The 15995-nt window shown below is 38.8% G+C and overlaps 2 protein-coding genes across 3 annotated transcripts in view; one reads left to right on the top strand and one right to left on the bottom strand.

Moving 5' to 3' along the window:
• The window catches only part of LOC128024930 (VPS35 endosomal protein-sorting factor-like), an 18609-nt gene extending 15435 nt beyond the window's left edge, over positions 1-3174 (top strand). For both annotated transcript variants that reach the window (XM_052610815.1, XM_052610813.1), the window contains 5 exons: positions 514-653; positions 730-895; positions 1540-1658; positions 2620-2766; positions 2843-3174. In XM_052610815.1, coding sequence (XP_052466775.1) covers positions 514-653; positions 730-895; positions 1540-1658; positions 2620-2766; positions 2843-2941 — 671 coding nt within the window. In that variant the 3' untranslated portion in view covers positions 2942-3174. The remainder of the gene's footprint in view (positions 1-513; positions 654-729; positions 896-1539; positions 1659-2619; positions 2767-2842) is intronic.
• Positions 3175-3444: 270 nt separating this feature from the next.
• On the bottom strand, positions 3445-15722 carry LOC128024931 (Golgi to ER traffic protein 4 homolog). Its single transcript, XM_052610816.1, has 9 exons — positions 15534-15722; positions 14308-14386; positions 14093-14174; positions 13510-13659; positions 13278-13416; positions 7258-7398; positions 6920-6995; positions 6572-6644; positions 3445-4211 (listed from the first exon to the last, which is right to left on the bottom strand). Exons 1-9 carry the CDS (start codon positions 15671-15673, stop codon positions 4123-4125), a joined length of 969 nt encoding a protein of 322 aa, XP_052466776.1. The 5' UTR covers positions 15674-15722; the 3' UTR covers positions 3445-4122.
• Positions 15723-15995: the final 273 nt, after the last annotated feature.

The following is a 15995-nucleotide window of genomic DNA, read 5'->3' as shown; positions in this document are numbered from 1 at the left end:
TTGTGGAAACAGTGATAAATTATCTTTGACGAATAGAAAGTTCAAAAGTACCACATTTATTTAAAATAGAAGTCTTTACAGTAATGGTTGATCAGTTTAATTTTGTCTGTAATGAATAAACCTATTCATTTCTTTAAAAATAAAATTTCTTGAAACTTTTGAAAGATTGATACTACAAAATATTAAGCAAAAAAAAAAAAAAAAACATTTCAACATTGCTAATAATAAGAAATGTTTCTTGAGCACCAAATCAGCCAATTATGATGATTTCCGGAGGCTCATGTTTGAAACCGTATTAATATATAAACAATATTTCACAGTATTACTATTTTTTACTGTTGATCAGATAAATGCAGCCTCGATGAGTTCTTTCAAAAGATCCTAAAGATCTCAAACTTTCAGACATTTGCGTTCAAAACTGACTTCAGATCAGTGTGAAGAGCAGTCTCTGCCATGATCAGCTGAGTTTGGGTGATTTGATATTGAATGTAAAAACTTGTGTCCATTTTTCAGCGGATGCGTTTCTGAAGGCAGCAGTCAGTCTTCTGCCAGAAGTCCCACGAACCATCAGCATTGAGGGTAAACAGCGCTCATCTGAGCCCTTCCTCCTCGAATTCATCAACAACTTCTTCTCCACGCTGCTCGTAGTGCCGGTAATGCATAAATAAATATTTGCAAGAGTGCTTTATCCTCATCTCTCTAAGTGCGATGGTTGACTTGGTCTCGTAGGATCATCCGGAGCAGGGTGTGCTGTATCTGGTGCGAGGGCTGTTGAATATGGTGCAGGACTACACCTGGGAGGACAACAGTGATGCTAAGATCCGCGTCTACATCAGCGCTTTACCATTACTAGCAGCAATGAGCCAAGAAAGCTATCTCTACACCATTCTTAAAGGTACCGCAGTGAATAAATACAGACATGTTCTCTAAAGCCTCTTTCACACTGCGATTCCGGCAAATACACGGGTAAGGTTTTCCAGCAATTGTTCCTGGGTCGCTAGGTTTTGCACTTTCACACTGCCAGTGATTACCCGGGATATGTGCGTGCTTTCACACACAACCCGTAAAGATCCCGTAAACGACACGTAACATCAGGGAGTGACGTGTAATGTACGAGTTGAAAACGTTAAGCACATTATACTTTCACTGAAGCTGGCGAACGATCTCGGCATCAGCGCGGAAAGTGAGGAACTAACTGATCTCTGCTTCATTACGGTTTTCACATATTCTTTTGTCGCAAATGTTTATCTTCCTTCAAAACAGCCGGTAAAAGAGTCGTGCGATAACGAGCATCATCACTTCGACACGGCATTAGATCTGGCTTTTGTTCACACAGCGCTCGTCCCGGGATTGAACCCGGCAATGTTACTAGGTCCCTGACCCAGGGTCAATGCCGGAATCAATCCCGAGATGTGTTTGCTTTCACACATAAGGTGACGTAAGTCCGACGTGCAGTGTGAAAGGGGCTTAATAAACACAACAGCTTAAGGTCTTTCTGGCATTGAAGTGGAACTGTAAGCATGTGTGTTCTTGTTGCAGTGGATTCCAATGAAACCCTCTATGGAGGAGATCCCAAATTCATCGCAGAGATCAACAAGCTGTGTGAGACTCTGATCGGACAGGTTCTGGATCATTTGAAGGGTCTGGGCCGAGATGAGGTGAGATTCTGTCTCTAAATGAAGCTGGACTCAATTAGACATTTTTGGATGTCTCTGGAACGATCAAGGTATAGACAATTTTAGGATTTATATAACAATACAATAAGTATAGTGTTCAAAATGAAAGTATTGTGACACTTTATATTATATACCGTATTTTCCGGACTATAAGTCACACTTTTTTTCATAGTTTGGCTGGTCCTGCGACTTATAGTCAGGTGCGACTTATTTATCAAAATTAATCTGACATGAACCAAGAGAAAACATTACCTTCTACAGCCGCGAGAGGGCGCTATGAAAACATAGAGCGCCCTCTTGCGGCTGGAGACGGTAATGTTTTCTCTTGGTGCTTGGTTCTAAATAAATGCGACTTATAGTCCAGTACGACTTATGTTTTTTTCCTCATCATGACGTATTTTTGGACTGGTGTGACTTATAGTCCGAAAAATACGGCATATTATAATATATCATTTTTGTAGAATGTGAAAATAACGAGAAATCATTTTTGAAAATTTGAAAGTTTGAAGGCACGGGTCACATAGTGTTTGCCGATTAATCACCAATGATACTTATTGGTTATCAGTAAAAATCAGAGCCAACGGTTGTTTTTTTAGTTCACCGTGTTCTTTGTGACCAGTTTCTGTGTGACCAGACCGACCAATTTAGACCAATTTCAGTGACCAAAAAAAAAAAAACACCCAACAGTTTTAAAGTATTCCACTTTTACAGAGTAAAATGTTCATGCTGTACCAGTACAACATAAAAAAAATATATATATATTTTTTAATTTATAGAGCATCATTATTTGTTTGCAGGTGCCACTTGACATTTAGACATTTTAAGCATCCAAATATTGTTTGGAGCCACATTGTCAGAACAATCAAACGTGTATTTTCAATAATTGTATCATGTATGATTTAGCATGGCTGTAGGTGTGATAGCTTATTTCTGTGTGTTTCAGGGAGTACGCAGGCAGGGCAGTCTGGCTTTCTCTCTGTTCGGCTGTCTGTTGGCTCATGGTGATCTACGCAACAACAAACTCAATCAGCTGGCTGTCAACCTGTGGAACCTGAGCCACAAACATGGCTTCTGTGACACGCGCACGTCGGTTAGTCGTACGCACAATCGCACTTGCATTCAGCGGCAAGTACAAAGCCTTAACCTCTTTCTGTCCTTCTCTCCAGGTTCGGACTCTCGAGTACATCAAACATCAGGCGCAGCTGGCAGACTTGAGCCATCTGTCTGACATGACGACACGTCTGTCTCTCCAGTCCAGAGCCTGATGCGCTCGTGGAGACATTCTGTCAGAAACCCTGACACCGTTTGACATTCATATATCTAATAGTGATATTGAAATGATTACTGAAACTAACCTGTAGTTTCCTATTGGCTCAAAATTCTACAGTCTAGGCTAAAATCTATGAATATTATTTGTCATATCAGTTTGCACTTGTTTTTGTACAGTTTGTTTTTTTCCTAACCAGGTCCTATGTAATTAAATGCATTAAATCATGTACTTTCTGCCTTGTTTTCAATTCTGTGTTGGCTGCAAAAGTCATCCCTGTGGCGGTAATTGCCATTGCATTGGTCTATTAACTATCTGCAATATTTAAGAAAGCCTCCATTACCTAAAACAGTTTTCCAAAGCAATGCCCATATAGCTAATTGGATATTGGTTGATATTAACCAATACTGCTGTACAACCCCATAAAGTCATAACTAGCAACAATTGTTAGATCATGTTGGGTTTAAGCTCTACAGTAATGAAGAAAACAGGACCCATCTATTTATGTTACATCCATCTATTCTTTAATTCCATCCAATCACACTTCAGCAGAGAATGAAGCGGCCCCTTGGCGACCGATACATTTATAACAGCACATTCACACTCCGATCAACACGAACATGCATTCATCTACCCGCTCGCACACGTGTAAGATCTGTGCTTTTCTCATCCTCACACATACAAGTGGTGAAATGTCCTGTCAAGGATACCGTGATATCCCTGGTAAGATCTAGCTGTGTAGACACACAAAACCAAGCCCTGTTTTGTTTTGAGCTATCACACTAGTATTTTTATCAAAGTCTATTAGAACGGATTATAAGTTAAGAGCAATTCATTAATACGTCGAGCGACCACCCTCAGTGGCAGGACAGGAAAGTCCCTCTCACAAACGAGGGTCCCTGACACTATCAGCTCAGTAGAATTACAAATGGAGGGTGTCACAATTACATCAGAAGTGCGTCGGTGTCTGCTCTTTTACGAATTTTGTTCAACAGTCTGGGAAGTTTTGATATTGTTGCACCCTCATTCTTTAAAAACTATACACAGAACAAAGTCCAACAATAACAGCAAAGCGTTATTGAAAATAGATGCGTGATTGGTCGTTGTTCACGTCAGTGAATGGTTTGGTATGGGGCTGGTTTAGACCGTCGGAGACCAGCGAGTCACCGGTCAGATGCTTCAGTCCAGCTCAATGGGGCTGCTGTCCTCCTGAGCTTCCTCACCCTCTTCCTCCTCGCCAGAGCCCATTAGGCTATTCAATAGATTTCCTATTACAAAGAAGGAAAACCAGAATCCAGTTCTTTTTTAACTCTTCACAACATATCATTAGATTAAATTATGTCCTATGTATTATGCTTAACAAGAACACTGTAGGTACAGAAAATTATTTTGACCTATTTTACACACTTCTTTCCAGCTTGGGAAAAGAAATAAATAAAATGCAATTTATCTCACAATTCGGAAAATAAAAAAAGTCGCATTTACCTTTTTATTTATTTTTTTGCTCCATGACAGAAATAAGCTTCCATATAATAATAAAAAAACTAAACAAATTCACACACATACAGTGCTGCTTGAAAGTTTGTGAACCCTTTAGAATTTTCTACATTTCTGCAAGAATATGACCCAAACAACATCAGGGATTAGGATTAGCGGTTCATTTGAAGGTGAGATTAGACTCCGTCTGTTCAGAGGTGTTTTCAATCAGTGGCATGATGGTCAGCTGTCAATACTTGTCCTGTTATTTAAAGAACAAGCCATGGATCTATCAAAGTCTGATCATGTTTGTGGAAGTCTATCATGGCACAAACAAAGGAGAGAGCTCTCTGAGGACATCGGAAAAAGAGTTGCTGTTGCTCATCAGGCTAGAAGAGGTTACGAAACCATCTTTAAAGAGCCTGAACAACACCAATGCACAGTCAGATTGTGTACAACCAACTAACAAAGATCACTCCAAAGCAAGACGTGAAATAGTCCCCACAGTCCCAAAGGATCCTAGGGTAACTATTAAGCAACGAAATGCCTCTCTCACATTGGCTAATGTTCATGAGTCCATCATCAGGGGAACACTGAACACCCATGATGTGCATGGCAGAGTTGCAAGAAAAGAAAAAAAAAAAAAAAAAAAAAAAACGCACTGTTGCCAGACTGCAGTTTGCTAAAATCATGTGTTCATGCCAGAGGGCTATTGGACAAATGTTTTGTGGACAGATAAGACCAAAATAGAACTTTTCGGTTTAAATGAGAAGCACTATGTTTGGAGAAAAGAACACAGTGCATTCCAGCATAAGAAGCTAATCCCATCTGTGAAACATGCTGGTGATGATAGCATGGTCTGGGCCCGTTTTGCTGCATCAATGAATTCTGAATTACAACATCAAATTCTAAAGGAAAATGTTAAGACACCTCAAGTCTCAAGAGAAAGTGGGTCTGCAGAAAGACAACAATCACAGGCACACAAGTCATTCTACCGAAGAATGGTTAAAGAAGAACAAAGTAAATCTAACGGTCAAGTCAAACTCCAGACTTTAATCCAATTGAAATGTTGTAGAAAGACCTGAAGCAGGTTCATGGTACAGAACTGCTTCAACTCTGTGATGTTGGGTTTCCTCCTGAGGAATGAATGGGCTAAAATTCCAACAAGCCATGGAGCAAGACTAATCAGCAGTTACAAGAAACTTTTAGCTGCAGTTATTGCTGCAGAATGGGGTCACACCTGATAGTGGAAGCCACTCACAAATATTTAACACTAAAACATTTTTCTCAATACATTAACGACAAAGTATATATTTTTAGTCTTTGTTTGACTGGATTATCTTTGTCTACTTTGGGTTCTGGGTTATATTTATGCAGAAATATAGAAACAGAAAATACTAAAGGGTTCACAAGCTTTCAACGAAAGGCCATATATACATATATATATAAAAACTGCAATATTTTATATAATACATATTGCAATACATGACTATACTGTATGTATGCAGATAAAGTAGGATATACTGTATAACTTAGTACATTACATGTTGTTGTCTAGTGATGTTATGTTTGGACAACCTTATAGTACTTTTATTATTTGTTTATAATTATTAATTTAATTCAACTGAGTTACTACCTTAATACTCTATGGTGATAATGAGAATTATGAAACCTGTGAGGGTTTAGTTCAATTTATAAGAATTTGGTGTTGCACCAAGCCTAACTACTTTTAGGTGATGTGTATCACTGACACGGTTAAATCATGCTAAGTGAACTAATTAAGGGGTTAATTGAAAGTAGTTGATTTTCTTTTTGTGATTGATGAAACCGACAGCAAACCCCTGCATGATGTCTCACAGGAAAGGACTAATGCTTGCTTGGCATGTATTTGAAATGAAATATTCAAAAGAGCATCAGTGAGTGTTATGATTACGGTTTATTACAATGAGAGCTGGATGTTTTAAATGCTGTAAAATTTAAGTTCTAATAAGATGCTCTCTACAGAAATCAAGTTGCATTAAAAGATCGAACATATTCTACAGCTCAAAGACAAAATTCAGCATAGCATGCATGTCATTCATTTCACTTTTTAACACTTTTTCATATCATGAATCATGATCAGTAGTCACACAGTGGTAGGGATGTTTCTTACCTAGCAAACCACCGTATGATGATGACTGTTTAGGTGGCACTCCAAAAAACAGTTGTCCTATTCTATCCAGATACTGAGGTCAAGAGAACAACATATTGTGCATTATAAACAACATTTCAAAGTCTTAAAGTACATTATAATAAAGTTGAAAAATGAAGTTGAATGCCTGCAACCTTTAACATGTTTTTCTGTGTGTATTTGTGTAGTGTTATAAGATGCAGACGTCTTATTAGGTCAAGAGCAGAACTAGTGTTTCAGTCATTCTGCCTATCCTTGTATCTCCAGATACTACAAAAGAAAAAAAGCTTGTTGGTGATGTGTCTAAGAGCACTACTATCACTAACTCACCTCATTGTACATAGGGTCCCTCTTCAGTGATGGTTGATACTGCTCGCATAACACTGTGAAGACCGTCAACTTCCCACTGGAAATAAAACCACAATCATCCAAAGACTGGTTATTTGTTTTGTTCCACCCTCTCATCTCCCAATAAGACGTCAATCTCTGGTTTCGCTCCAATCCTTATGAAACACACCTGAAGAAGCTAATCAAGGTCTTCAGGATTAGTAGAAAGTTACAGGAAGATCAAGGTTGGAGCAGAGCCAGAGTTAAGAACCCCTGACATAAAGCATTCAAAAAAATGGACACAAAGGGCCTGATGCTGTGAATACAGGACAGTATCTCACCCGTCCACAGCCAGCAGGAGGAACCACAGGAAATTCAGCAGAGGCTGCCCAAACGGAGGTCCCTTCTCTATAGACGGATGCTTCTGTGTGTATGTGGTAAACACCACCAATGCGCTTGTCTTGTTTTTTAGACAAAGGAACCTGCAGGCAAGAAAAGATGCTGAGGTGTATACCAGCCAATAAAAAAAAAAAAAAATCAACCAACATAAATTTACTAGATGTGACAAAAAAAAAAATTTCGCTTCAAGCTTAAATCGTTGCCCTTAAACTCACTTTTAAAAAGCAGTTGGACGACACCTTAAAGTAGAAGTTCAAACATCATAAAACAGTTCATATGATCCCTGCACTATTTTACAGTTCTTCTGAATAAGAAGATAAGATAGTTCTTTGTGAGAAACAGACCTGAACTAAAGTTTCTTTTCATTTTCAATTCACTCACTGAACTTTGGAAGCAGTGTAAAACTCTGGCCAAAGGGTTTCTAAGATGACAGGCTCTCTAGCTGTATAAAGTGCTGTCAAACACCAATCGCTTAAAATATTTCTCCTTCACACACTGATTTCACACCATTTCATCATGGAGAAGCACCTCTGCAGATAATGGTGCTACAAATTGACACCTGCTGCTTGCCTACCAAGTTCCGGTGAGAAGACAAGGGCATAATTTCCGGTCTACAAAAGCGAATTGCTCCTAAAGGCACGTTTCTTCAAACTGACCCTTTTGCAAGGGTCCCACTGAGCTGTCCGATGGCCATGAGAACTGTGTGTTCTGCCAGTGCTGCATCTCAGGGACACAGACAGTCCTCAATGTGAAGACATGAGTCTCAGGATGGTTGCCTTCATTTTGGGGGATGACTCTGCTTCTTGCGCTCCCTTTGCCATGGAAGTAGAGGGCTGCATTGGGATTGAGTCCCGCCGTGTCCCGCGGGACCCAATGCAAATCTCGCGGGCGTGGGCGGTTTGAATTTTGCTGCGGGCGGGAATGGGCGTTGCCTAGCGACATGATGGAGAAGATGTCAATAGATGATGTAGAAAATAACCTAATGTTATTTATTAGTGTTGTTTTTTGAGCACAGCCCCTCATTGCCATTTGTTAATTAGGTCAAGAGGCGTGATGATGCCAGTGTTATTGAGCACTGCCTAAGTTTGAATGTTTTTATTCTTATTTGTATTTTTCAAACAGAATACCTGCGACATTTGGCTAATAATTGTAAAACTGTTTTTCTTGTAGCCTAGTTTATCATATTATGTATATTTTTTTGCAAAGCAGTCTATTTTTATGTGCAAAGTTATAAAAAATTATATTTGAATGTATTGTGTGTTTTGTCTTTTTTTTTTTTTTACATGCAGGCCAGGGAAACGAAACAAACAACCCCATGAATCTCTTTAATAATATCAATACAAATACGTGTTTTTTTTTCCCTGCGGGAATTATTGTGCGGGAATAAATTGGCAGAGTTTTGCGGGTGCGGGCGGGAGTGGACATACATATAGCGGGAGCGGGCGGGAGTGAAACACGTACGTTGCGGGAGCGGGCGGTAATGGTCAGAAATTCGTCGGGAGCGGGATGAAGAAAACAGTCCCGCGCAGGGCTCTACATGGAAGAACCAGCAGAAGAGCCTTTCAGCAACAAGCTCACGCCAACATGCATCTCTCGCCTGTACTGTGGCCGAGTTAACCTCAGCCCCTTCCCAGGCTTTTTTGTGTACTTTCCAAGGCTGTGGAATAACTTGTTTGTGGTTAAGCTGCAGTAGGGGTGCGCGATAAATATTGTACGATAATTAATGTGCATCTCGTCAGTAAAGCCGGTTCTCTAATCAGCGGTAAATTCCATCATGTGCGTGATTTCACATAGAGCAGCTGTTACTACACAGAGCCGTTGTTAACTGAGTACTTGCACAAATAAACGATGATAATGAACGTGGATTTGCGCATCTTCTCAGTTAACAACGGCTCCGTGAAGTAACAGCTGCTCTATGTGAAATCACGCACCTGATGGAATTTACTGCTGATTAGAGAATGATCGAATGATCGTATGATATTTATCGCGCACCCCTAAGCTGCAGCGCAAAGAACCTGATGCTATGTGCCACCTTTTGCTGAAGAGAACTTCATCTCTTCATCTTTATATGTTCATCCAAAAGACTGGTTTATTTCGGTGGACCTGAAGGTCCCTTGTCCCAGATGACCCAGACTGCATTCAATTCAATTTGAAGGAACAATGTACCGAAAATAAAGGTACATTGAATAGTATTGAATTGACAATGCTGCTCTCTCCCTTTTGAGAATGTTTTGAATTCTCTTGATGACTGGCTACTAATGTCCCAGTGAAGATCTAGGTGAACACAAGACTCTACTGCACATCTGAATGCAGTCTTTAGGGTTAAACATCAGTATGCCGAAAAATGTGTTGGAGCCTAGCCAGCACATTTCCTTTTTAAGCACAGAGTTGAACTCCCTACCCATGCAAGCCCTTATTATAGTGGAGCACTCAAAAACAATAGGAGCTTTCACACCGGATAGTTATAGGAACCATGGAGGTTCCCCAAGAACTAAATGAGCTGAAAAAAGGAAGATATAAATGCTTTGATTAACCATGAAGACAATAAACGCATGACTGTAAGTTGAAGTAAAAACATGTTATTAAATGTTCTCTTTTTTTCTAGCCATTTTTCTATTTTGCAGGCAGCCCTAAATCAATGTACACTATCACTTTCATCACTTGTAGTTCCTCTTATGCTGGGTTAGACCCTGCTCTGTATTAGGAGCTATTTTAGTTCCCCCAAATGCATTCCTAGAACTGAATTCTTTCCCAATTCTTATGGTGCAAACATGCCAAAAAATGTGAACTTCTGCCATTACTTCTAAGAGATATGAAAAGGTTCCGCCATTGAGAGAGCCCCTAACACTCCGGTTATTGATGAACCAGGGAGTTTTCTTATCCTCAAGATTTTTCAGAAGGCACTGGGCCTAACGGCAGTAGTGTCAACTGGAATACCTCTAGTTGCTACATATGCACCCTGTGGTGACACACAGCTACCTCAGTGCACTGGCACTATGGACAGTACGCAGCTTTTCTCAAAAAGATGTGAACATGGGCAAGATTTCCAAGTGAAAGAGAATCCTGACAGATGTGTCCAGCACGGGTTCAGGTGTGTAATACAATGTAGTCAATTAAAACCTAGAAAATTGATGGACCTAAAGTGTGCTGAAAGTGCTCTCGACACCATTCAGAGCTTAGGTAATAAGGCTATCGGCCTTAGTTTTCTCCCGAAGGGGCTAGCTTGTGAGATGAACATTCTTCACACATCTTGTGCCTTGTTAGGGAACTGTATATCTATATTCAGCTCTCTCGCCAGTTAAGGCTTTTTATGCAGCTTTTCGGGGTCACATTACAGGCTTCCTGTATCAAAACAGCCCATTTAATTGGCTTATGATTCTCAGAGCTTGCACTCCCCGATTAGAGTAAGAACCTATTCTACCAGAGAAATGGCTTCATCCTGGTTATGGGGAAATGTTTGCATGGTGACTTTTGCTTGGTTTTAATACCTACATGTGTCTTTGCTCACATCATAGGTGCTGTCTCTGCGCGCAAAACAAAAGTCGACGTTTTCAAAATGGTTGTTGATTCTAAATTAAACCAATTAAAATGATGCCCCTTACCTGACCCCACACCTAAACACAATCAGGTAATGAGGTCAAAAACAACCATCTGTTTTGGTCTCACCCACCAGTCTAGTAACTTCTCTAGTAACTAGATCTAGTAACTTTTTTCAATTCCAAGAATGCAAAGAAAGGACTTGCATTCTCGTGGAGACCGGTCTAGCCAGGCTACCTTAAAAGAACGAACTTGGAAAGACACATGGTCCATGCTTTGTCAATGTTAATATTCTTTTTAAAATGCCAAGAAAATACCGCAGGCTCCCCCAGGTCTTTCTTGACAAAACAAATGTTTATTTTCACAAGCCATCACATTTGCAAGCTTGAAGTGGGAATAAAAAAATAAATAAAAAAAAAACCTTAACGCTGACAGGCTTCTGTACGTCAACTGCCCACAGCATCTTCTGGGATTTCTAACGGTTTGAACACATCAAGAACACATCCGGGCACTCATACTCTGTATATGTGTTATTGAGTATTGGAATCAAACTCCGGCGGTTGATGATAACGAAGTGGGAAAACACAAGATCGCTTAAAGCAAGATTTATACTTTCGCCTGGCTCCGCTTCGCGAACCTGCATTAACTGCGTGCGCATCCTTCCCAAACGGATGAGGCTTTTATTCTTGTCGTGTTCACTATTGTACTATTCTTTGAAACAACAGGGAGTGACCAGGAATAACTGTCTTCTAAAACAATCTGGAATCACCGGTGAGTAGTAGTCATTTTCCGGCACAAGATTTCTGATGAATGAGTTGATAAATTAACAATTTCTTTATGTAAAAACTAAAAACAATCTTAAACTATTGGCTTTATTGTGCATCAAATACAAGACCAATTTAAGTAAATAGTGAATAATTAGTATCTAAATTAATTCTAATTCTATTTTTATACAATAAAAATAAAACGTACTTCAAATAAAAAGCCTTGAACAAACTATGCAAAAAAAAACCTATGCATTGGTTTCCTTCAAAGGGTCAAAAAGCCCCTGATGGAGTTTAAACTTCACATTAAACTGCTGCTATTTCACACAAATGCCGGCATTGACATGCATGTTCGGCTAGAATCACCTGAACTTGATTTTACACTGTTTTTTTTTATTTATGTAAAATCATTTTCTAACTGTTTTTAAAACAATTTTAAGTAAAATGTTTTAATACTTTTAAAAGTTTTAAAATTGCTTGTTTTATTTTTTTTTATTATTTTTCTTCATGTTTATTTAACTTTCGTTTATTTAAAGCACTTTGAATTACCATTGTGTACGAAATATGCTATATAAATAAACTTGCCTTGGAAGTCTTGGGAAAGTAAAAAAAAAAATGCTGTGCACAAAGCGAACTTTGGCAGCACCGGGATGATGTCATATTTGCCACACGTACCCAAGCGAAGTTACGGACGTATGGAGAATAAATCATCCTTGAGAATGCATATTGAGAAACGGCCCTATACTTGGTGTTCTCACACAGCTCCACTCTTGAGCCAGGCAGGTTGGGTACTATAAGAAGTGATAAGACAATGTGGCCCAGAGTCCATTACTGATGCAATGTCAAGTGATTGAAAGGGAACATCTCAGGTGCATAACCTAATTTTTCCTAAGATGAAGGAATGAGACATTGAGTACAAACTTCTAAGATGTGCTATGCCTCTTTACCTTCCGTCAAAAGATTCTGACAAATTGGTGATCGACACCACTTTATACAGGCAGAGAGCCCAACATCATTTATGTGCACTCAAATGCCATTGGCCCCTGGCCAGTGTTTTACAAGGCTTCAGTATTTTTGGAGAAAGATGTTTTGCATAGCCTCAGCTATTGATGCAATATCTCGTTCCCTCATCCCTGGAAACAAAGTTTATGCATGTAATCATTCAGAGACATGACTTCCCTGCGGTAGCTCTCAAACATGATGGCGTTAGACAGGTCACATCAGGTTTGACCTTAATAAAGACTGCACTAATGTCACAACATCAAACCTGAAACATCAGATGTCAAATCTGAACACAAGTGAACAACAGAAAGCAAGGTTTCCTGTGAAATTAATATTGGGTCTGTTCCTCACACAAAACTATCATATGACACTGGAAGACATGAAATATAGTGCATGGGTGTATATATACACATACACATATATATATATATATATATATATTTATATATATATATATTTTTTTTTTTTTCTTTTTTTTTAATTTGGAGCTAGACAAGTCCAGTCCCGATTCACTTCTCCACTCTGTATAGCAGAGTGCCCAACACATTCTTTTCTTACATTTCTGCTTATGTATTTTGCCGAAGAAAATAGTCAAACTGGTTTGGAACTGCATTGTGATGAATAAATGAAAAATAGCATGTTTTAACTCCAGAACTCACTGTAAGACGGCCTGCGCTACAAACATGTCCACCTCTCCGTGAAATCCTCGTGCAGAAGAATACTCCACCAACATTTGTGCACAGCCCTCTCCATCAGATGAGTGCAGGAAATGATAGCGTGATTCACTGTAGTTTTGCTCTAAATGCAAATAAAAGAAATGATGTGGGTTCTCCATTCTCAAAGCAGCTGATTGTTCTTTTAGCTGATCATTTATTGTCATGTGTGTTTTACCTTTCCACAATGTGAGCGCCAACAGCTGGTGTAGTTTAGGGTGGCCCAATTTCCCCGACCCTCCTGATGACCACTTGATCGCTCTAGAGACAAACGCCACCCGCTCTGGTGAATTTGGGTCCATGAGGCTGAAGAGTTTAGCTAAATGCTCTAGAACAAACACAAGAATGTAAGAATTGCACAATTAAAGATGAAAATAGTGGGATGTGAGCTATACTTCTGTGTAGGATATATTGAATATTTATTACATTCTGTATTATTTCATCTGCAATATGATGTTAACCAATATTGTCATTATTATGCAGATTTTCAAGTGCATTTAATTTCTCAGTTAAAAGAAACTTAATTCATACATTTAGTTTTGCACCTGCGCCTTGTCAAATGTCATGTGACCAATATTGAGACTGACACCGGTTTTATTTATTTTTTTGCTTAAAAATGTATAAATAAACCTTCTGGATGATCGGAAATTTCTGCTCTAATTACAGATAAGGTTAAATATAACCACACCTCTAACTTTTAGCCAAATTAAAAACAAATACCAGCACAACAGGCTCAATAATATAATGTTCAATAAACTCACCTAGTGTCTCATCATCTACTTTGGCCCCAGATTTCTCCAGGGACTCTAGTACCAGCATGGACAGATCTGCAGCACTGTTTTGCTGGTTAGAAAACAAACATTAGTGAAGAGATCTTACAAGGGGAAAAAGTCTGTTCTGAACTGTTGGGAACATTAACTGCAGGATAAATTACAGTTTCTGACTGAGGTAAAACTGATAGCAGAGGAACACGTACCTGATTATAACTAAAGAAAAGCAACGCTCCATTGTACATCAACTCTCTGGCCTCTGCATGCTTCGACAGTGACATGTACCTGCACCCAAAGAATGTTTTTAACAAGAATGTCTCAGAATTATGTTTTTTTTTATGACAAATACCATGAATTTTCAGGGATTTCCATCTCATGACATTTTACAACCTGAATTAACTTTGCCATAAAAGGTAACATTTCTCTGATATTTTATTTGAATCTGACACACAGTCATGAAGGTCTGCAGGGATCCTTTCTTTGATTTCATTTCCTGTTTTTTTTTTTTTTTTTTTTTTTTTATTCTGTATGTTCCTTCCATAGACTGTAAAGGTTCCTTCATGTAGACTGCACCTTGTGACTTATCAAATATGAATACGCTGTTATTCCATTACTAAGAAACAGTGATAAATTATTATCTTGGACTACTAAAACTGCTTTTTTTTCATTATTATGTCAGCACAGTTGCATCATCCTGACATTTTTACTCTATTATTTGTAATGTGATGTACTATTTGATACTGGTGTTTTTTTTTTTTTTTTGTCTCAAGATAGTGATTAAAAGATGTTTGGCCATCAAATACAAAGCAATGCCTATAAATGCCATCTTGGCTGACAACTTAATAGATTTGAAGCTCATGGAAACGTTGTCTAGAAAGGTTGAATGTATAACGGCTCGCTAGAGAGCCTAAAATGGCAAAACTAGACAGCATGTCAACAAAAGGAAGAATAAATGGAAGGTATGGTTTTAAGATTTTTATTTATTTATTTTTTCTGTCTTTATCACATGGGTCTGAATTTATCGGAGGATTTTAGAGAGAGACTTTAATCTTAAAATTTCGCATTTACAAGCTCTATTATTAAAATGCCTAAATTAAAAAAATTGTCCATGTTAATCTCACTGTCGTTTTATACAACATTATTTTTGATTAAGTGTTATTATTTTATAGTGTAATTGACAGATGGTGCATTTATAAAATCAACCTTGTTCTTCAGATTAGCATGTAGCTACAAGGCTCACGCTGATATTTTGACATGAATGACATCGGGAATATCCAATCTCGGATTAGATGTGACTCAAGGGGCGGGTCAGGATGAGGAGTTGGCCAATCAGCACATCCGATGTAAGCGCTAGGTTGACAACAAGAAAGATCTGGAAGCCACAGGGCCCGGGCCAGTCATTATTATTCTTGTAAGAAACGATACGGCTCACCTGAAGAATAATGTCCGGTACATTTGATGGGCCTCATAATAGTCCCCTCTCTCCACACTGGCTCTTAGTTTGCCCTCCACCCGCTGTACTCCTCCGCGGTTCCTCGCGCTGGAGCTCTTCAGAGACTCCTGCTCCGACATGTCTGCTCCGACCAACCAAACGCGATTACTGAGCCCTCTGACTCGCCGTACAATGTCCTTTACGCCATCCACACATACCACTTATATTTGTTATCTCGTGTTTAGCATCACAGATAAATACAACATATAAAATGTAACTTTTGACACAACGGAGAGAGATAAATATATATAAAATAATATAAAAGTGGGCAATTATGGCCTAAATGTACAGTATTAATTGTCAATGATCTATGAACTACTGCAATTAATCAGTTAATCAATCAATAAATATGTCAGTCAATAACAAGTACCACCATTGATTTTGGTGATGTACTTTTCTATA

The sequence above is a fragment of the Carassius gibelio genome, chromosome A12 (genome assembly GCF_023724105.1).
Source record: "Carassius gibelio isolate Cgi1373 ecotype wild population from Czech Republic chromosome A12, carGib1.2-hapl.c, whole genome shotgun sequence".
NCBI lineage: Eukaryota > Metazoa > Chordata > Actinopteri > Cypriniformes > Cyprinidae > Carassius > Carassius gibelio.
Note: the sequence above shows the minus strand (reverse complement) of the source record. Positions and strands in the feature narration are given on the sequence as shown.